This window comes from Narcine bancroftii, chromosome 3 (genome assembly GCF_036971445.1).
Source record: "Narcine bancroftii isolate sNarBan1 chromosome 3, sNarBan1.hap1, whole genome shotgun sequence".
NCBI classification, from domain to species: domain Eukaryota; kingdom Metazoa; phylum Chordata; class Chondrichthyes; order Torpediniformes; family Narcinidae; genus Narcine; species Narcine bancroftii.
The window spans coordinates 153,583,572-153,607,133 of record NC_091471.1 but is presented as its reverse complement, the minus strand read 5'-3'; the positions used below and the strand labels follow the sequence as shown (position 1 = coordinate 153,607,133).

General features: G+C 40.0%; 1 protein-coding gene across 7 annotated transcripts in view; it reads right to left on the bottom strand.

Annotated features, from left to right (window-relative positions):
* LOC138757692 (collagen alpha-1(XXV) chain) overlaps positions 1-23,562 on the bottom strand; it is a 173,623-nt gene that overhangs the window by 70,302 nt on the left and 79,759 nt on the right. For 6 of the 7 annotated variants that reach the window (XM_069925399.1, XM_069925404.1, XM_069925400.1 and 3 more), the window contains 6 exons: positions 22,223-22,255; positions 22,082-22,117; positions 17,349-17,393; positions 4,276-4,338; positions 3,773-3,841; positions 1,275-1,319 (listed from right to left, as the gene is read on the bottom strand). In XM_069925399.1, coding sequence (XP_069781500.1) covers positions 1,275-1,319; positions 3,773-3,841; positions 4,276-4,338; positions 17,349-17,393; positions 22,082-22,117; positions 22,223-22,255 — 291 coding nt within the window. The remainder of the gene's footprint in view (positions 1-1,274; positions 1,320-3,772; positions 3,842-4,275; positions 4,339-17,348; positions 17,394-22,081; positions 22,118-22,222; positions 22,256-23,562) is intronic. The other variant, XM_069925401.1, reaches the window with a different exon arrangement.

Sequence of the window (23,562 nt, the reverse complement as noted above, 5' to 3'; positions counted from 1 at the left end):
AACGTATGGGATGATATTATACTCCATGACAAGATACCAGGTAAAAAAGTTAAAATAAAAGGGAAATTGGACAAAACAATTTTGCCTAGAAGCTGGAATTCACACTCTTTTGGTCTGATAAGATGTTTTGCAGATGTCAATACCCACTCGGAACATCGCAAACAAACCACAACATTGGTTAAAGTATTTAATTGACCAACCATTTCATTGTTATCTCACTCCCAGGGCTTTCTGGTTTTCTTTTCCCCAGGCCAATTTCTCCATGCTATTTGATCCCAAAATGACTGCACAAATTTTCTAATTTGCACAAAACAGCTTTTATGTGTAATCAAGGTAAACAAAAACCTGTAAATGGGCCCAGTTTCTGAACCATTGAATTCAGGCTCAATAGGCATGTAATGAATTACAAAGGAAGGTCATTGATTAAATGATTGGTTTAGCAATGAAGGAGGTACATTTAGAAGGAATTTGATGTGTCAGTAGGCGTTTATATGGTGTAACACTGCCTAGAAGGTGGTTAAGCGAAAAGAAAAAATTGTTAAACTTATTTTTATGAAAAAAACCTACAAGGCTGATCCAGTGTTGCTTTTTCACTGAGCAGCATCTGGAACTGTCTTCTGGAGCTGAGGGAGGAGGGGTGAGTGGTGCAGTAGCTCCGCCCATCACCGTGATGTCATCCATATGCACCGAGAAGGGAAAGTGGGCTACACCTGAAATGGCGACCGAAGAGCAGGTAAGAGCGCTGCTGGAGATCTGTTCAAGGAGTCTGAGGACTCAGGCAGATCTCCTGCGCAATGTAATTAGCTATATTATGGCATACGGGATTTTAAAATTCCTGCTCCTGGTCGCGGGTGGACGACGTCATTGTGATGTCATCAGCCCACCCCTTCACAGCTGCTTTCAGCGGCATTGCCTTTATGGAGGAGGTAGAGAGAGTTGCTCTACCTCTGATTCTACCCCCAATCCCCCCAGGCAGATTGGAGTCCACTTTCTGAATCTGTCCTTGAAGCTTTCAACAAGGTTAGTTAAACAAACTTGAGAATAACTGCCTTTACATTCGCTGTTTTTCCACGATCAGAAGGCCTAGTGTTGGGTGGCTTTGGCAGACTCTTAAGCCTTCTGCAATTATCATAAAAGTACAGCTTTTTCCTCTGAGTGGACATGACATTCTTTAACCAAGAACACCCAGGCTAATTTCAACTCAACTACGCTTTTGATGTCATTCCTGATGACTGCGATAAAATAAGAAGCTCGAGAAGTGCCAATGGACTGACCTTTACTCCGTGTCGCCCCGGCATCCCCAGATCACCTGGCTCGCCCTGTTCCACATCACGGCAAAGAATAGCAGGAACAGGAAGGGAAAATGAGGAGAAACCATTAAAGCAACTCCTGAACAGAGAGAGTTAATAAACTCAGTTTATTGTGCTTTCACATGTGCAATCTATATGTGGCATTCAGAATTTCTCCAGATTCAATCTGCAGATCAAAATGAGAGGATTTAATCTTGATCTATCTCATTTTGATTTCTATTTGGAGGAACGGTATTCATTTAACTAAAGCTGTTGGCAGGGAATCTGCTAATATTGGAGAAGAATTGTAAATAGTTGGAATTTTTCTGTTTTTTTAAATTCTATCATCAACAGTCTGCAAAGTATAAACTCAATAACTTGAGAGGCACTTTTAATATCTTCCAGGTCCTCCTCAGGCTCCAACCAGATACATTGGGCTCCAGTTTCTGCGATTATGGTGGGAGACAGTCCAAATCCACTCAGGAGTTCGAGTGAGTTACAGAAATAAGTACCTCTACTCCAGGGATAAAGTGATAAACAGATGGTCCAACCCTCACCCCAGGGTTACAGTGAGGCCCAGATCAACCCACCCACCCCTGGGCTGCAATGAAGTACAGACCCAGCCTATCCCTAGGTTTCATCAACATAGAGATGGTTTTGCCCCCTACCCCGGGATTACAATGCGGCATAGAAAGACCCCAGGGTTATAGTGAGGTACCTTAACCCTGGGTTTCATTAACATGCAGGTAATTCTTCCCCATGCCAGACTTACAGTAAGGTATAGACAGATCCACCCCACTCCTTAGTTTCACGAATATACAGATGGCTCTACCCTCTACCCCGGGATTACAGTGAAGCATAGACAGACCCAATTACATCCCGAGAATATAGTGGTGAACAAGTGGTCCAACACTTACCTCAGAGTTATACTGATTTACTGACAGGTCCACCCCAGCTTGAAGTTACGATGAGGAACAGACTGTCTCAATCAACCCAAGGGCTATAGTGAGGTACCGATGGTTCCAACCCACCCCCAGGCTCAAGTGAAGTACAACCTATTCCCTCTCCCCAGAGTTCCAACGAGGAGCAGTCATCATGCCTCTTTTGGGAGTGGGGGGTTATGGTGAGGAATGTCAACCAACTGTCTCTCTCCCCCCCCTCCCCCCCCCCACTACTTATATCTTATGCTCTGGGGATACAATGAGGTACCATCAACCACTTTACCTCCAACCCCTTACCATGGCTATTATGAGGTACAACTGATATTCCTAGGATTGATGCGGTTAAGGAGGAGGTCTCCGCACCACCCTAATACCCCCTCTTGCCTCTCACTGGGCTCCAGGTGTTTGTATATCTTCACCAAACTTACTGTGGCTTTAGGAAGTTGAAGTACTGTATTAGTTCACCGAGCAAACCCTTTCTTGAGGTGCTTGCATCTTTATGTTCAGGTGGATGACAGCTAATCAAGTCACAATGTACAAGCCTGAGTTCAAACTTGGAAGGGACAGGCCAAGTGATGACATCGCTACAAACTACTTCATGCTCCCATGTGTGCTTACCAATAATTAAAATTTATTGGAAAATCTGACTTCATTAGTCAATGGATACACATGAAACAACACAGATGGAGTAGTTGGTCTCAGAAGGAAATTTCTGTCCTTAAATGACAGCTTTCTGTGCACACTTTTGGCATATTAAGTAAGTAGAAAAAAAGAACACCTTTGGGTGAATCACAACTTCCTCAAATTGGAGGCCACTCTTCTTGCAGCCAAATCTGTCCGCACTAGAGCATTGCAAGGAAACATGCAGAAAACTGTGCTGGCTTGCAGATTCCTCCGTCCTTAGTACAATCAACTACATCCAGAGAAACAGAACCATAGAGGCCAATTGTCTCCTGTGTCATTTTAATAGTGGAAAGTGTTTTCAGGATGAAGGCATGTTAATCCTTTGAGCATACAGGACAAAAAGGTTGAAAGAGATACGACTTAATAGAGGTGCATAAGATTACGAGGGACCTAAATAGGGTGGGCAGCCAGCACCATTTTACTGGAGTGACAAAAGCAAATACGAGTGGACATCTGTTTAAGGAGGGTAGAGGAAAATTCAGGGGAGATATCAGTGGTAAGTGTTTTTTTCACAGAGCGTGGTTGGAGCCTGGAATGCATTGCCAGGAGTGGTGGTGGAGGCTGGTACAATAGGGACATTTAAAAGATCTTAGGCACATGGATGAAAAATAAATAGACAGTTTGTGGGTGTGAGGTTGGGAAGGGTTAGATTGTTATGGATTAAATTTATATAGATTGTCAGAAATTTGTGGGCAGAAGGGCGTACTGTGCTATCCTGATCCAAAGCCACAGTATGTTCCCCATATAGAACTAATGGAGCCCGGAGTGGAGTGTAAATTGAGGCAGATGGATTGAATACAGCATTGCATGGCAGTGAGAGCATAAGGAAATCTTTTCTGCTTGGGAACCTCAGCTGACCTTGGGGCCTGAAGGGCCAGGTAGTCCGATTTCTCCTCTTCCAGGTGGCCCTCCATCTCCTTTCTCTCCCTGTTGGAAATAAGACAAAACAAGCAGTAATAGATACGCAGACTCCGACTTTGGGTAACAAGAAGATTGAAAATCTGCTGATTTTGCCACTGGTAACTGAATTCATGTTTAACTCCACTTCCCTGCAGCATGTAGCACTCAGATGATGTTAAATTCACCAAAAAGGACTCTGATTGTGTATATTGAGCTTGGATTTGAGGCATTTTCAGGCCCGGGGCATAATTTAAAGGTAAAATTAGCTGCTCTGAAAACAATTTATATTGTGCTATTTGATAGCAACTTTTATTTTCAACTGAAGTGCACATCTTTTCTCTTTCCCCCTGATAATGGGCATAGTGCCTTTTCTATGTAACAAGTGGGTCATGCTCCCATAATGAGCACAAGACCAGTGACCTCAGATTGTGGGCTTCTGAACATCATTTCAATGACCTTACCTTTGTTCCTGGTAAGCCAGGCAACCCAGGTTCTCCCTGAGGACCCCAAAAGCCAGGTTCACCCTAAAATACAAACAAAAAAGTTAACAATATTTTCAATCGTAACGTACACTTAAATATTTAGCTTGCTGGAAAACATTGAATTTAAATTAAGCAGTCACCCGTGTGGTTAATGATAAGTGGATGCACCATGAGATTTATATGCAAGAATTGCATTTTGAAGAATAACACCACTTCAAAGAGATGCATGTTATTATCTCAGCCAATTATAAACAGCCTTAAAGACTGAAGCAATGTCATGCACAGCAGAAGGTGGGAGAGGCTGCACTTCATTACACACCTAGCATCAGGTCACAATTATCTGAGCAACTTTGCAAGAGCTGCAACCAGGGCAGTTATTTTTGTTCAGCATGGACCCCAATTGCAAGACGTCATTGAATTCTAAGATCTTATAATTCACATAGAAGTAGTGAAGCAGTTTCATGTGGAATCAGAATGGCTCCCAGGGCACAGGGCATGAGATGAGTAAGAGAACTTAATTTCTTTACTGCACCCAGTACCAAGATTAGATTACTTCTGGCACTGGGTTCTCTTTGACCTCAGTCCTATGGAAAACAACTTGTGGTGCTTGAGTGCTAGAGCACAGCTCCAAGGCAGGCACTGCCAACTTGGTTTTATACTCCACTTGCAAGAGGCAGTGCTGTGTGAGATCAGGTAGAGAAGGTGGGAATGGTCAGAGAGTGTTGGGGGAACAGCATTTTGCAATGTAATCAGCAAGGGGCAGAGACACATTTGAAATTTGAAATGTACAAGGTCATCAGTTAGAATTGAACTAATAGCACTGTAATGCACCCTTTTGATGAAACAACACCCTTTAAGGCCTTTCTTATCCTCATGGTTGCATTTTTTTCTGGCCACAAGCATTGTGCCATGAAGACAAAGCAGTGAGAAGATTTGGCAGCACCCTGGCCACAGGCTTAAAATCTGCCAGGACCACTTCAGTGAACGAAAGTGAGCTCCAGTTTCCTGGGGCTATCCACTCCACATACCAAATGACTTGCCTGAAATATGGGATCATTTTCCACATTGTAACTGATCCCCTTGTGATCAATGGCTCCAAATGAAACAAAGCATCTTAAAAAAGGTCAGTTTGACTGAGGAGCTGATGAAATAAATATTCATTTGCTACCATCTTTTTATCATTTGGAAAATTCTTTTCTTTTTATGTAATTCATAAAATTTTTCCCCAGTGCATCAGAAACCTTTCGTTAAACATTGGCTTCCGTGTTTGCTCTTCCAGACTTGAGGCTACGCTTTATTGATGTAATTCTATTGCCTTGGCACATCGAGTGACAGCACATCCTTCAGTGTACACTTTGGATTTATTCTGAAGCACACAAAGTTTTGTTCAATCCAGATGTGTACATACAAAATTGCAAATGAAAACTCCATGATGTCTCTTTTTCTTCCAAGTTCTTCATGAAATATCCCAAACAGCTCATACCAATAACAGACGGCAGCAACAGCTGGCGATGTACCCGCCATTGGGAAAATCCATTATTGCCATCCTGTCAGTCCCATGTGTTTTGTGCTCCCTCGAGAATGAGACGAGTATTTCAAGAGAGGGTACACACACATAGTAGCTCACACAGGAAGAGAGATACGAATGAGATGATGAGAAGAAGGCATTGAGTTGCATAACTTAACAGATGAAAAATGAATAATTGATTGCAGCCAGTGACTAAAGACTAACTGCAATTGTTAACCTTCAATTTGTTTCCACTCATTATTTAATTATCTTCCCTGTCAAGAAGTTTATTTATACGATGTGGTTTATAGATAGAGGACCAAGGTAATTTCTTTTACACACACACAGTAAGAAGGTTATAAGTCCAAGAAAAGCTTGCTAGAACCATATTACCCCTCATCGTGCTCCTTCCTTACACATAACTGTGGTTTTTCCTTTCTTTCTTTACCTCTGTTCTTCATAACATCTTCAGCTTTTTGAAAACCAGATTATTCCTCAGCACCAAAATCATTGTGTCCTTGTTAACTTTGCCTCTCACTTGACTCTTTTCAATCCCACCACGTCCTTGCATCATAAATCTTATTCATCTACTTGTTAAGGTACATAAAGAGGCCATTGGGTCCATTAATCCATGCCAGCTCCCATTTTTCTCTCCTCATTTCTCTTGAGCTCTGCTACTTGTTTTCTCACACATTCTTATCAACTTTTCTTTCATTCTTCTACAATTATATATAAAAAGGGACAATTTACTTTGACCATCCAGTACATAGGACATCAGGGCAGAAGCAGGCCCTCTGGCCCATCGAGCCTGCTTCATCATTCAATAAGATCATGGTTCATCTGGCCATGGAATCTGATTTACCTACTTGCTTTTCCCCATCACCCTTATTTCTGTTACTATGCAAAAGTGTATCTAACTGTGTCTTATATATATTCAATAAAGCAACCTCTGCTGTTTTTATTGGGCAGTTTATTTCACAGATTCACTAGTCTCTGGGAAAAGTAGATCCTCCTCATCAAAAACTGTGGTGGAGAGAGTAGAGAGCATCAAGTTCCTTGATGTTCACTTAACTAGTGACCTATCGTGAACACACATCTCCTCACTCATCAAGAAGGCACAACAATGACTGCAATTCCTGAGAAGACTGAAGCGGGCAAGGCTACCAGCCACCATCACGTCAACCTTCTACAAGAGCTCTGTCGAGAGCATCCTGACTGGCTGCATCCTTGTTTGGTAGAGATGGATCCGAGGTCAATCCACAGGACCATGAGTGGTAACGAAGATTACTGTAGTTTCCCTTCTCTCCATTAACATGATTTATCAGGATTGTTATCTGAAGAGGGTGCACAAAATCATTAAGGACTCTTCCACCCCACACGCAGCAAATTTCAGCTGCTCCCATCAGGAAAGAGATACAGGAATATCAGAGCCAGCATTAACAGGATGAGGAACAGCTTCTTCCCACAGGCAGTGAGAATGCTGAATGACCAAAGGAACTGCTCACACTAACCATCCGAGAATCTCATATTTATGAAACAAAATTTATTTATTTGTATATTTGATTACCTGTTCTGCATATGTATTGCTTGTTTGTATATGTGTTATGTCTGGTTGTATTTCTGCATGTTTTGCACTGAGGAGCTGAGAAAACTGCTCGTTGGATTGTACTTGTGCAATCAGATGACAATAAACTTGACTTGACTCCATCCTAAATCTACTCCCCCTGAATTTGAGGCTACGTCCCCTACTTCTAGTCTTATCTACCAGTAGAAACAACTTGCTTATCTCTATCTTATCTTTCACTCTCATAGCTTTATATGTTTCTATAAGATTCCCTCTCATTCCTCTGAATTCTGGTGCATATACTCCCAGGAGACTCAGTCTCTACTCAGAAGCTAATTCCTCCATCTCCACAACCAAGTTGGTGAATTTCTTCTTCGCTACCTTCAAAGCCAGCATATCCTTCTTCAAGTAGCGAGACCAGAACTGTGTACAGTACTCCTGGAGCGGCCTCACCACTACCTTGAACAGTTGAGCAGAATCTCCCTGCTCTTAACTTCAATTCTTCGACAATGAAGGCCAACATTCAATTTGCCTTCCTGCATGGTAACATGTTACCATTCACGCACAAGCAATCCCAAGACCCTTACACAACAGCATGCTGCTCTCTTTCATCAATTAAATAATAAGCTGATTCATTTTCCTTTCCAAAGTGAATGACCTCGCATTTACCAGGATTGTACTCCAACTGCTGGAACCTTGCCCACTCACTCAACTTGTCTAAATCTCTCTGCAGACTCTCTTACTCTCTCCTATTCTACTTAATTTAGTGTCAAATTATTAATGAATATAGTGAAAGGTTACAGGCCCAGCAGCAACTCCTGTGGCTCTCTGGTTATCACTGATTGCCAACCAGAGAAACATCCATTTATCCCAAATTTCTGCTTTCTATTAGTTAACTAATCCTCTATTCATGTTAATACCTTACTCCTAACTCCACGCATCCTTATCATATGGATATCTTTTCTATGGCACCTTATCAAACACCTTCTGGAAATCCAAGTACACAGCATCTACCTATCCACTGGGCTTGTTTTGTCCTCAAAGAACTCCAGTCAATTTGTCAAAATCTCGAGGATATGGGAGGAAATGGCAACATGCAGCAGAAGCATACATCTTCATGGAGAAAAGATACAAACTCCACACTGACAGCACCGGAAATCCGGATCAAACTAGGGATGTCACAGTTGAGAGACAACAGGTCTGAATGACGTGTCACTGTGGCATCTGTCCCTTGACCCTTTGTTCAACCTGTCCCTAGGATCAACATTGCGAACCAATTTTTAATAGTTCAGTGGCATCATTTCCTTCAGCAGTGGCTCATTTTAGATTCCATATTTAGTAGAAACATTGAAAGTGCCATGCTGATACTCTGTTTCAATGCTGAAAATGTCAACAATCCCACGCCTTCCAGCATTTAATCAGGAAAGATATCAACAATCTCCATCCATATTTGATCAGAAGCAACTCCAAGTGATTTTTAGATACTATGCAGTTGAACTGTGAGTGGCTCCAATCAGTCAAATACATCACTGAGGCCATTAATGAAAACTATTGCAAGAATCACAAAGTTTGCTATTCCCTACATCATACTTTGCCATCTTTTTGAAGGAATAATCCCATTAATCTCACACTCCTGTTGTTTTCATAATTTTATTTTTCCCTTCCAAATATTTATTCAGTTTGGTTTTGAAAGTTAATTCTGATTCCTCTTCTACCACTTTCTGCAAAACAAAGTGAACTCAAAAAGTTAGATGTGGACCAGACAATTTTAAGTAACTGACTAACTTTTACTGTACATCGGCTGGGTGGTCTGTTGATCCTTTGGAAGAATTTGCTTAAGTTTTGCAAGCGCTCTGACATTGTATTTCGGGCTGTTGTATCCATGCGGCTTGAATACAGAGAGGAAAGTGCAGCCATCCACCAGAGAGTAATGCAGCATGGCCCCAGCTGATGGACCTGTCGCACGAGCCAGCAGTTCACTTGCACAAGTGCGCGCGCACACACACAGCCACGGGTGTAGCATGAAAGAGTGAGGGCTGCATACAGCTTTGATTATTTTTCATGTTAAGTCTTAAATGGACTAAAGTAGCTAATCAGTATATAAAATAGCATATTCACAAGCACATGCCTAGCCAATGAGTTCTGTACATCTGCATGCTGTGTTTTACATTCATGTCATCAATGCGTCTTGTAGTTAACATTTCATTTGTACTGCCCCAGGAGGGGTACTGCCAGCTGGAAGCATTTCTTTTATTTTTGTGCGGAATCCTAGACCTGCTTCTGCATGTAGTGGGGATAATCTTTACTGGGTTTTGTCTGCATGCAGCGGGCCCAAATTCTAGAGTATGTTCCAGGATCCACCCACTGGCAGTGACACATGCAGAACTTGTAGGACCAGGAGAAGACCATAAGAAAAGAAGAAGAAACAGTGGCAAGAGTTGGCTATCTGGTGCTTAGCTTGTTCTACAATCATTAAGGCCAAGGGTGATCCGAATGTTGGTGTGAACTCTGCTTTCCTGCCTACTCCTCCTTAAACCTTGGTTCCTCTGCAGTCCAAAAATCTATACATACAAGAATATACTGAATAGCTTAGCATCCGCATTTCTATGGGGTAGAAAATTCCAAGAATTCATAATTTGTGGGAGAAATTTCTCCTTAACTATTCTTAAATGGAGATTTTATTTATCCTGATGTTGTGTACCCTGCCACCCCCCCCCCCCCCCCCCCACAAGTCCTTGGTTTCACCTGTCAGGGGAAACATTCTCATATCATCTAACATGATCACCTCTTATTCTTCTGAACTTCAGAGCACATGCGTCTAATCTACTCAATAGTAATGGGCGACCATGACTGGAGAACTATAAAGAGGACTGATTCTTACAAGCCATTACTCAATCTCCATAGCATATTTAATAGTGAGCTTTTTATAATAGGGCTGTTGAGTGATTATAAGAATTAATTCCAAATGAACGATGATTTTAATGGCATGGCTAAATCATAGAGTACTAATTTTTGAAATGGTTCAAAGAAAAGAAAAACATGTTTGGTTTTCATTTTTAAAGGTGGATTGAGACGTGCTTTGCATTTGTAACTTTAAATAGGATCATTTAAAGAAATGCTGCTATCACAATAACCCTGTTAGCCCAATGCTCACTGGATATTTATAATTCTGTCTCCTTGTATCTTTGACATTCTTTGTACCATTATTAGCAAAGGACTGTTTTCAGATGATTTATTTACACTCATTTCAACCCTAGACATTAAGAAAACCTTTTTTGAGTCGCGGTTGAAATGGGTGGGGGGAGAGTGGGAAAGTGAGGACCCAGAGGAGAACAAAGCAATGAGAAGCTGGATGGGTGTATTCAGTGTGGTTTGAGAGAGAAGGATGTATAGTGAGATATGAGAGCTTAATGATTCTCTCTCCCTTATACTCATTTCTCCCTCACCCCAATATCTTTCTCCTTTTCTTTCATATATACAGTCTCTCCTCATTTCCTCTGTCCCACTCATACTTCCCTCTCCCACTCTTTTCTCCATACTCTCTCTGTCCTCTTTACTCCTTTGGCCTTGCTCTCTCTCTCCCCCATGTACGTCATTCCCCCCCCCCCTCCCCCCACCTACAGATAGTTTCTCTCACAAATGCACCATTCTCCTAAGACAGTTAGTTTCCTTATTGAGCTTGGAGTGGGAGGGTAGATAGGCATAGTCTGTTCCTCCTTTCATTGGTGCAGGAAGGAGGAGACAAGGCCATTGGCCTGATCATATCTCCCTTCTGCTCCATTGAGATCTGAAGATTACACCAAATGTGAGGATCCAGGGATCTGACCTAACATTTCATGGGATGGATGAAGGCCCGATAGGAGATTGGGTGTGGAGCTAGACAGGGACGAGTTTGAGAAGACCCAGCTCAACTTTTTATGGCAGGATGGAGGGAGTCATATGCCAGACCCAACACCAAAATGGTCATGTATTGGATCCGATTTGAAGTGAAGTGGCTGTTCTAAGGTCCAATGTCCAAACACTATAGTAGAGCGCTAAGCTGAGGGTGGCTCATGGAAGCCACGGATGAATTTACCAGCACTTTAATCATTAATAAACCTAATAGATATAAATGGAACATTTGCCATATGTATGAGGATAAATGAATTAAATAGTTTAGGTTTTCTTTAGACTGTCCTTGCTCCTTCAGGCTTCACCACATTGAGCAGTACTGTTGTACAGCAGTCTACTGTGCTGTCTGTAAAATACATTGTCTGAAATGTGAGATCTAAAAGATCTCACATTTCAAGCCAGGATTACTGGAAAATTATCAAGATTGGGAACAGAGGATGACTTTTCTCTGCCGGGTAAAAAATTGAGGGTGTCCAAAAGAGCACAATCTTTTCCCCCTTCAATATTTCCACGAGCAACTGGATGGATCAATATTCACAGGCAGAGATATAGGGACTACACTGGCATCCATTCTGAGCCAATGAAACCCAACACAATGAATAGTGACATCTAACATTCTCGTGATCATTGCGCAGAAGAGCTCTCCTGTGGAAAGTGAGTTAAAATCCAAATGCTGACAGCATGATGTTTCATCCTGGAAAGGAGAATTCCAACTGTGCCAGCATATAATTCCCCCATTATATTTCAAGCCAGAAATGTCCAACCTTGATACTTGGAGATCAAATTTACATATCTGCTATCATATTCAATTCCCACTCCTACCACAGCATTCCAATATGGAGGAGAGAGAATCCTACTGGTGCCATCATATTACATGCATAGAGATTTCCCACTCCTACCATGATGTTCCTTAAGCAAGAGAGAGTATTCCCACTGTTGTCAATGTATTCCATGAACAATGAATTCCCAGTGCTACCATGACATTCCAGGCAGATGAGAGGGAACTTCCACCGCTGCCATCACAGGAATGAAGGTCCCACTGTTGCCACCAAGCTAGATGTATGAGAGGTCATATTCCCACTGCTGTCATTACAGACCTCGCACAGGAGAGAATTCTTACAGTTGCCATGAGAGTTTTTGTAGAAACTGCAGCTCATTTCAGGGGCTTAGCTCAGAACTGAATTATTACCCGTGATGTAATTGCTTTAGTCCTGACTATCATATTTTGTTGCTAAGATTTTATCTTGTCCTCGCTTTTTTAAAGGTTGATATAGAACTTGAAATCTTAATTTTCATTACCACTAAATTCAATGGAAAATTATATTGAGAAATTTAAAAAATAGGCATGTGAATTGACATTACACTTTTTCCAGTAAATTTCAAAGTTAACTTCAAAGATGATAATAAATAGAATTTCTATAAAGGAAATGAAGTGATAGGAATGGGAGACTGTCAAGAACATAGTTCACAAGTCTTCTGGGAATGAAACAAATACATGTTATGAATCCATTGAAGCCTCACCACAAAGCCTGGGCACCTAGTTATACCTTTCTGCCTGGGATATTCCCCACACAGCAGGTTAAAAAGTGCTATTTTCAAATGGTCACCAAGTACCGTCAGTGACCCTCGGAAGCTCATGGCATTTTTGCAGTTGGCTGGACAAGACATGAACTTGGAGTGTCAGGTACGGTTCAGCACTGGTCTCTGAGGATATTAAAATTAATTCTAATAATCTGGCAGTTTTATATTGGAGAAAAGGCAAGGCCATGAATACATTTCTTTGTAGTGATGAGGAAGTAAAGCAATGAATGGAGTTAAATAAGAAAGTTCGCAGTTGCTGGGGTCGAGTGAAATACATAAACTTGTTGAAGAAACTCAGCAGATAGAAAACAACTGATGTTTTAGGACTTGGCCCTTCGTCAGGTACAAGCAAAAATAGACAGGTGCCTGAATAAAAAGGTGAAGGGGAGGGAGAGGAGGGAGACAGGAGCAGGAGGAGGAGCAGAAGCTAACAAATACAGGTGGGAGGGTACAACAGCTGAGAAGTAATGGGGAGAGGGTAGTTTTCTGATGGGAGAAAGAAGAGAGAGGGGAGTTGGAGGAAAGAAGACAGAGGGATAGGGAAAGAAAGAATCTCAGGGCAGGGAGGGGGTGTTAATGGAAATTGAAGAAGTTGGTGCTAATGCTGTGTGGTTGGAGAGTGCCTATATAGACTATAAGATGTTGTTCCTCCAATTTGCGGGCAGCCTCAGTTTGGCAGTGAATGAAGCAATGGAGAGAAATGTTGGTGTGGCCATGGTGTATGGAATTGAAATGGGTTGTCACTGGGACATCCTTGCTGTGGATGCTCAATGAAACAACCTCCTAGTCTACATGCAGTGTCCAAAGTAGAGGAGGCCACAACGGGAGCACTGGATGCAGTAAATGACCAATACAGATTCCCAGGTGAAGTGTTGCCTCACTTGGAAGGACCTCAAATGGTGGTGAGTGAGGAGGTGTAGGTGCAACCGTAGCATTTCTTATAGTCACAGGGGTAGGTACCAAGGGGACTATTGGTCGGGGAAGGGGAGGAGCAATGAGTGGAGGAGGGAGTCTCATTGGGAGCAGACTCTGCAGAAAGCCAAAAGAGGAAGATGCATCTGGTGGTGTGATCCCATTGTAGGTGGCAGAAAATGTACAGGATAATATGTTGTACGTGGTAGCAGGTGGGGTAGTATGTGAGACATACATACAGACATAGAGACATACAGCATGGTAATAGGCCATTTCGCTCCATGAGTCCATGCCACCCAATTTATACCCAATTAACCTACATCCTGGTATGTTTTGAATTGTGGGAGGAACCAGAGCCCCCAGAGAAAACCCACACAGACATGGGGAGATTGTATAAATTCTTTACCAACAGCATGAGATTCGAACCCAAGTCCCGATCACCGGCATTGTAAAGGTGTTGCACTAACCGCTACATCAACCGTGCTACCCAAGGAGAAACTTTGGGGAATCCATGAGGACAAGTAGCATCTTGGGGTGGAAGAGGCCAGGGTAGATGCGCAGGAAATAGAGGAGATGAGGATGAGGGTTCAGTAATGAACTTTAAGCTTACAAACTTAAAGTAGCAAATTACTTTATTTTGCAGTCTTAAGTAGGTAGGTTTATGTGGATTAATGTTGCCCTGTCTCAATTTTTATTATTGACCACAGATAAAATTTAAAAAAAAGATCCAAATGTACTTAACTCCTGGAATGATATTGTCAAGACTTTTCTGCAGTTCCTATGCTGAACCTATTGGGACCACAATAAGTATTAACTGGCAGGCAGTAGACTGTGTATTGCTGATTTGTGAACAGGGCTAAAAAAAAAATCCAAAATACTTTTGGCCAATTTACTGGGGTACAGTAACTACAAGTCTGAAGAAATTTAAGTCACAAGTTTTTAAAAATAATTTCAGTGAATTAGGAAAGCTAAAAATGGAAAAAGAAAACAGTTCCGTGGGCTTCATATTTCTCTAATTTTACCTTTCAGGTCTTAAACTTGAAAAAAATTCTCATGATTATTTTACAGGATGGAAAGTAGAAGCTGTAAAGAACATCCTTGTTCTTGATATTGGAAAGTGCAATACTTTATGTTGAATTAATAGATTGTATTTCACTGGAGAAAAATATGTCTGGTCCAACAGCCAGATTTTGTCATTTATTGGGACATAAAATGAATTAATGGCTTCATTGAAGGGATATTGTCTTTTACACGGATCGTCAGGAACAGCTTAAACACCAAAGGAACAAGCAGATGTGCCACTATTCACTTTCTATCAAAGGCTATTTTTTCACAGCAAACAGAGGAAACAATTTGTATATTCTGCAAATTTTTAAAATTGCGTCCTTGCATTATTATTAATAATTATTGTAAAATGGATGTGTGGATTTGTTCCCTTTGAGAATTGTTCCTGCAGGACTTCTTTGCTAAGCTCAGTGTGTCTCAATTGTTTAGTAGTGTAGTCCATGCAAAGCAAGCAATGCCTACACAGACAGAAGATGGCAGTGGTGTGGAAGGCAGAAAGAGTTTTTATAGGTCCAGCAAACTATTTTGCTGGGATTCGAATGAATATTTTCTTGCTTAGTTTCAGAACAGAAATGGTCCCAGTGAAATCCAAACATTTTGCATCCACCTGGGCTCCGATATGATTTATATTGTTAACTATTGTAGGACTGGTCTGTCGGAGTGACATGGATAGGTGAATTGTTCACGCAAGTGTGATCAACTATCTTTTTGTCGGGCAGAAGGCCTGAATGTCACAGTGTCCAAGAGTGAAGTGAAGCATGTTTGATTCTCTAAAAACATCTCTATTTATAAATTGACAAACTAGGCTGACAAGATTGCATGTGCACTCCTCTCAATGTTCCTATGTCGTGAAGTACCCTAACTACAAAACTCTCAACCCTACCAACATCTTATATAGCTCTTGTGATCTGGCCCTCACTGGGTTGTTATAATCATCTCGCATGTATCCCACATGTTAGAGACTTACTCGCCTATGACAGGTGGAAATGTTATTGATGCATAGACAAAGAGCAACCTGCTAAACTTATTGCTGTCACTTTTATTTTGATGATCATAAGGTTAATTTGGATTAAACAGATGATATTAGAGCACCTGCCTTTATTCTCCTCAATATTTAGTTATACAAATTATCCATTTCCCCCTTTTTACCAAGTCTACCGATTGAATGGGTTTTCAATATTTTTCGAGTAGGTATTATTTTTATTCCTGCAATGTGCATGTTCCACTGTGCAATACTTGCAGATATTGATAATACTGGAGTGTGAACAAATTTATTTTCAAAAATAAAGCTCATTTGACTTGGCTAATCGCTCCTTATATTGCCCAAGAACAAATATCCCTATTGTCGAACCTATGTACTCACTTCGTTTGCTGTACAAAGGCTTAATGCATGTTTTTATGCCTCAAAGACAAGCATTACTACCTGTAGGTGAATTAGAAATATATGCTGATCCCTCTCCACCCAACAATGGTATTCATTGTTATTGGAGAAGATTAGTCATTTCTGGAGTATGACAGCATGGAAATAGAACCTTTGGTCCACCAAGTTCATTTCAACCACTGGGTTCGCATTTACACCAATCCCATTTTATTCTCCCCATATTCTCCAGATACTACCAATTATATGCACATGAGGGGCAATCTAACATGGCCGGTTAATCTATCCACTGCCACTTCTTTGGGACATGGGAGGACATCACGTGGTCAGAAAGATGTGCAAACTCTACAGGGGCAGGACCGGAGGTCAGATTGAACTTGGACCTTTGGAGCTGTGAGACTGTAGGGAATTGAGTTATGCCACAGTGTGGCTGAAAGGCTACGTTAGCAACAAAAATCTGTTTTTTGATACATCGACAAACAAGATTCATCACTGTGTGGTTTGGATGTTGCCACTGTAACAAAAATAAGTGCAACCAGGTCAATTTCTCTTTCTTCTAATAGGGAAAATGTTATTATTCCAGAAAATGACAAAATGATTAATTGTAAATGTTGATGGATCATAAGTTTATTTTAGTAAGACTGTCTTAAATTACTAACTCCAAATAAATAAGTTCCATAATTGTGTAAAATGAATTGCATGAGAAGATCAAAAGGAAATTTTTGTTTGCATCATGTTCAGGATCTAGTGACTTCATGAAAATATAACAGTAACTAACATTTACAGTCTTTAGTAAGGGTTGCAGTTTTACAATGCAACAACCAAGGGTGCATTGACATGACATTGTGACTTTGCAAAATGCTCTGTTCATTAAGTCCTTTTTTAGGCAGATTTCTGCAGATGCACAGAAATGGGTCATCTGGTGTACACCAATGAATAAAATGCAGAAAATGTAATAAAACACGTACAAAATCCAAACCATTGACAATTTTCAAAATTTAACCAGTGAGGAGGGATTAAGAATCTTAAAATGTAAAAAAGTAACAGAGGTAACGCTGCAAACAGAAACAAATGACAAAGTATCCGACGCCAGGCAGGCTGATGGCAACTTGACTCCACATCTATCCCTATATACAGGCCAGAGCAGTCATTACCTTTATCCCAGGGAGTCCAGGAAGCCCCGGAAGACCTGGTTCACCCTATACAGGAAAATTACAAAACATTATAGAAAAATGTTCAGCTCTCAAGAGTCTTGTTTATCTCCACCTCAATGGTAGCTAAACAACATCCCAAATCAATAGTTAGCGAATGCAATGGGCCTTTTTTTTTTTCCCTTTCCACGCAGCATGATTTAATCTGCTCAACATATAAATATTTTAGTTTTTTTTCATCAACCAAGTATAAACATGCACGGAGGCAAGACTGTCATAAAAATGTCACATTGCTCCATGTTCACGAGAAGTAACTGTATTGCAGCACTAGGTGGCACAGTGGAGTAGGACAACCATTCACATCTGGGGCTTGGATTTAAATGCTGCCATCATGGAAAAACTGAAGTTTTCTACTTATGATTGTAATTAGGCGATTTTACAGTAAACAAGCTTTGGCAGTCTTGATCTATCTCCCACTGGACATCAACTCCCAAACATACAATTGCCCCTCATTGTGGAACTAATTGGCATTGAGTAATCTGGCATCATAATCCAACAATCACATCATGCTCTGAAATACCTGATCTTGAGGCTTAACCTTATGCACCACTGCAATTTTGTCAGGCTGTACAACTTGAAGGGTGCCTGATCAAGGATTAATACCAGGTACTGTTATTTGTTCTCTGTTGCAAGAAATTTAATCACTTTTTAGGTGCAAGATTTATTTCACAGCTATGTTTCCTTTCATTGAATAAGAGTATTTATTTTCTTTCCCTTTCTCCCTGAAAGATCTTGACTCCTTATGACACCTATTTTCACCAGGACTTACATAGCCCAGTAGTGGGTCCTCCATATGGTCGCACTTTACATGTGAGATTAGATCTTGAGAGTATTGTAAATTGAAAGTGCAGGAGAGAGTGGCACATCTTGATCCATTCCTTATCTGAGGCCTGCTGATCTACAGAAGAAACTGGCAGTGATAAGTAAAAGAAAAGATCTAATTTTTCTGAACTTTTGGGCCAAGGAAGTAAAGGCCATTGGTAACATTTGACCAGAACCGATGTAAGGAAACTCAGAGTAGATATGGCCTCAAATTTGGTCCCCCTGAACTGCATGGTGTTAAATTAATACTTAGTGGCAAGTGTATTCACTGAGTGAACAATACTGCCTGCTTTATTATTATGTTACTGATTCACAGTATTTACTGACCACAGATATTCATCACAGTAACATGATCCTGCATATGAATTTTGAAGGGATATCACCAGTATAAGAAGGTATTTCTTTTAAAAATGGTAAGAAAATATTTTGTTGCCTATGCATCAAAGAAACAAACTCCAAGCATTGAAATAAAAATACAATTCTAAGGTTCAACAAGATCATAACACTACTGCTTCTTACTCAAACATGTGCTGATTTCTATAGGACCTGTGGAATGCCATGCATACCACATTGATTAGCTGAAGTGAAAGTTCACAGAGGTTTAATGACTTGGCCCTTGACTTTTTTTTGTTGTGATCACTCCCATGTTCAACTTCTGAATACCTTCAGCAATGATGTCACTAATGTGCATTTCAACCGATATCAACAATGTACTGTTGCAACAAAATTGCAAGTACCATATACCTGCATCAAAGAGCCAGTAGGCAAATGTCTTAGATAGGATCTTTTATCACAAGTGGTAAAAAAAATCTCACCCAAATTCATTAAACTCACTTTCCTGTTTCATTTGCTGAGTGAAGTGAACTGATTTTACAAGGGTTTCTGTTTCTGTTAATTTCAGACTTACAATTTTTTAAAACTCTTATGCATAACCTTATTCATGACACTTCAGCTATTTCTGTAGTAAAAGCGTGCTGGGCAAAGGCAGGGAATGACTAGACTACTTTGGTGTGTTTCTATGTACTAAATCACACAAAGACACAGAAACACAGACACATGAAATACACAGGGAGAGGAATGGATGATCCCTCCATATGGAATGGCGTCATAGGTTTAATACATGTTCCTTGCCAAACAGGTTTAACAGCTCAGTCATAACAGAAAATATTGGAAAAGATAAGCAGAAGGTAATACTGTATTAAAATAGATCTTTGGGATTGGCCACAAATACAATTTTAATGCAATCATGTATTGGGAAGAAAGAAAGATGGTGAGCATTCAAAACGTTCTTTCTATTGAAATCTTGCTTACAAAGCACTTGCTATCAATTTGTCAAATTATCTGACAATGAATAAATTTAATCTCGAGATAAATTTGGGCAAGAAACACTAATCAATGGCATGGTGTCTCTTGTGAATCTAATTAAAGTTGTACACAATTCACAGGGTGATAATGAGATTCCAAATTCTTTACTGCTGATGAACTAAATCAGTTTAGCTGGATCCTTAGATGGGAGGAAGAATAATGAAAATGAGGAAATGCTGGTGAAAGTCTGAGACTTGGGGAAGGTGAAGTGTCGACGACATAGCCCATGCCAAATTAAGGAATCAGTCATGCTCATAGGGTCAATTTTTACCTGTTTAAATGACAAAACTCATGGCAAAGGTGTGTGTTATGGTGCAGGAGGACTACAAATTACAATAAAGTAATAAAACTAATGCAACAGGGTCTGGCATGAATTGGCATTATTTGGTTGGCAAGATGTAGTGAGTGGAGTGGCTTAAGGATTAGCACTGGAGCCTCAATAAGTCCTATAAATGAAGGCATTCACTCTGAGAGATAGCATTGACTCAATGTCCTGAATGACCTCAAATATCAGAGGGAAAATGAATTTGAAATATGAAAAGTAAGATTGCAAAATTAGTTGATGAGATGAAGACAGTAAGGTAAGCAAGTTGAGATAATGAGGTTTGATAGGATATTGATAGAAGGAGTTGGCAAAGGTCTGGGAAATGAAGCACAAGAGGGAACATGTGCAATTACCTATCTTGGTAAGAAATATAAAAAGGCTTCAAATTATCTAAATGTTGAGAGATTGCAGAGCTGTGAGATGTGGAATTATCTGATTGTCCAACTGCATGAGTGGCAAAAGGACAGTGCGCAGGCATAATGACTATTTGAGAAGACCAAGTGAGTGTTATTTATTGCTATGGGCAACTGAATACAAAAGAAGGTTATGTTTTGGATGAAAAATATCTGAAATTTTGTGTGCAACATTGTCCTTTTTATTTAAGAATGGAATTTAATGCATTAAAAGAATGTCATAAATTAACTAGCCAAAAAAGCCAGGTTGTCTTTTGAGGAACAGTTGGAAAAGCGAGGCTTGTATCTGCTAAGATTTATAATAAGAACGAAAGGAACAAGATTCTGAGCGGTTTCCAAGATGAATAGGGAGAGGACGTTTACTCTGGTGGGACAATCTAGAACTAGGGGCCACATTTTTAAATAAGGGTCTGCTCATTAAAGACAGAAGTGAGGTGAATTTTTTTTTTTGCAAGTGTCTTCTTTAGAAGACTGTTGAACAGAGGCTTTGGATGTTTTAAGGCAGATTTTTGATAAGCAAGGGCTGAAAGGTAATTGCAGATTATCAGAAAAACAGAGTAAAGGTCAGCCATGATCTTATTAAAGGGTGAATCAGGCTTGAAGGGCCTGCTCTTAATTACATGTTCTTATGAATGCGTTTGGTACAAATATATACAACAAATGTATTGGTCAAAACACAGATGCTTAAAATGAATAGGATAATTTGGCCTTCCTGCAAAAGTCCAGATAGGCAATTGTGAATTAGGAGCTTGATTTTGGTTTAGTCATAATGTAAATTTCATTGACTTCAATGGAAAAAAAGATGTGAAATTGTGTGACTAAATCACTCTCAGACTCTTTACATCAATGCAACAAGGCAAATTGATTCTCAGTTGCTTCTTCTGAAGCTGCAGCGGAATAATTTTGAAGAGAATGTAGAAATCGATTTTTCTGCATCAGGTTGTTCCCAGAGTCTAACTTCAGGCAGGAACCGCTCTTTGAAATAGAGCGGGCCTCTAATTCCTTGTCATTTCTACATATGCGTGATTTTTCTTAATAAAGAAAAAAATGAAAATTGATGTACTATTTGAGGCCCATATGTGTTGAGCACACATTCATGATTGTGCCGTCCATTGTGGATCTGATAATTAACCACAGTGTCAAAGGTCAACCTCATTTATTCTCCATGCAATTGCTTCAGGTCAATATCAACCCTAATCACCAAAAAACATTGAAAATGCTGCAATCGGGAGAAGAATTAAAAAGCAGAATTTTATTGACACAAAGATTTCAGGACAGATTTGAACTTTTAAAATGGAATGTACTTGGATTCTCCCTCTTGAAAGGTTGAGTAACTCCAAAATTGCAAAGAAAAAAAAATTGTAAAGTACAAAATGTACTTCATAAATTTAAGCTCCATCATTATCATAATCTCATGGGATATGAAGTTTAGTATTTTAGTCAAGCATTCAGGATTCGAGCGTGTTACAGCAAACACAATCAAGTGTGTTAGTTAAAGCATCACAATCTTTTAATTGTTATATTCTGACTGATTCCTTACTATAGTATTTGTCTGAAGGTTTGTCAGTTTGTGTATCAGATGAAATGCCTTTTCCTTTCTCAATGTTAATTTTTCCTCTTGTCATTTCTTACTTCGGTAATCAGCAGATGCAAGAGCAATGCAGAAAACCAGAACATTTCTGCCCAAGGACTAACCCATTTGCAAATTCATATAATTGAAAAATATATCATGCTTTCCAGCTCTTCCTTACCTTTTGTCCATGAAGTCCAGTTTCACCTGGCTCTCCCTGGAGAGGAAAAAGGAAAAGAAAGATGCAATTCACCAAATGGTCTGAGTGAAAACCAAAAAAAATAACAGAACCTGGAACTTCAGTGACAAGGTCCAAACTAACCTTTATTCCTGCAGCTGATGATCCTGGGTCACCCTAAGCATGATCAGAAGGAAAAGAAAACGGACATTAATCATATAAGTGAGTAGAATACCACAGCACAGGTTTTGCAGGTAATCTGGTCATTCATTTCATTATTTTGGATATCTGCATTTGTTTATATTAAACCTGCCATAAGTTATATTTCAAATGCAACTTGTTGCCTTAGCATGTGCTGGAAGCATAATGGGACCATACAAGTGCAAGCCTTTGTTCTTGTCTCTTTAGCTCCATCCGTTTCTATCTTTCGTCAGCAGAACATTTGGCTCTGGGTTAAAGCAAGTCTATTTCTGATTATATTTCTTCATATTAATCCTTGGAAAGTGAAGCAAGATGGATAACACGTGTTTTGCTTTTGATTCTTTGGTTGTGCACCTGGTGGGCCCAAATGTGAGACGATACAGAATAATAGACAAGGGGCGGCAGATGCTGGAATCTGGAGCAAAAAAGAAACTGCTGGAAGAACTCAGTGGGTTGAGTTGTTTGACCTGGAGATTTCCTTCTTCATTTTTTTTTAAAATACAGGATAATGCTTGACAGACAAGTGTTAAACATATGGAAATTTCTAGTTTCTAGATTATGTGCTATTCTTGACCAGATTTGAGGGGGGAGAGAAAAAGCATTTCTCTGAAAATAAACTATAGATCTTTACTAATTGAATTTCTGGGAAGTGAGTTAATTCTGTTGTGGATCTTTAAAGCAAGAGAATTTAGGAAACAGTGCAGCACGATCAATTCTGCACATCATTACCATCAGAATCTGGTTTGAAAATGTTAAATAAACTTTGAGCAAATACCCACTGTAGGCCAGGCATATAAAGGCAGCATGGTGAATGAAACAGTTATTGCCAATAAACACGTCACAGTCATATCAATATCCTTTCACTGTACTTAATTTTTGTCACAGAATTTTCAACAGGTCCATCATTCTTTTGTTGAAATTAATAGTTTTCCCTGAATATCTTATCTGCTCATCACAATACAGACCTTAGCATGATAAATGTCACCTTGTCATCCAGTCTCAGTACGTAACAGTTCAGATAAAGCACAGCCAGAATCCTCCTTCCGATGTACTTTAATGCTAACTGCAATCGACCCAGGAAAAATAATAATTTAAAGTTCTTGATGTCAGTCAATGTGAAATTAGGTTAGCCTTATGCTGTGAAAATTTATTTAAATAATGGTTTAAAAGTTCTTAGCTCCACTTCATTGGAGCTGAGAGAGGGACACTATTTGCCTGGACTGGATTCCATTCCAAGTGCAAGAGTTGAAAGATATGGTGCCAACCCAATGCTTACGCAAATA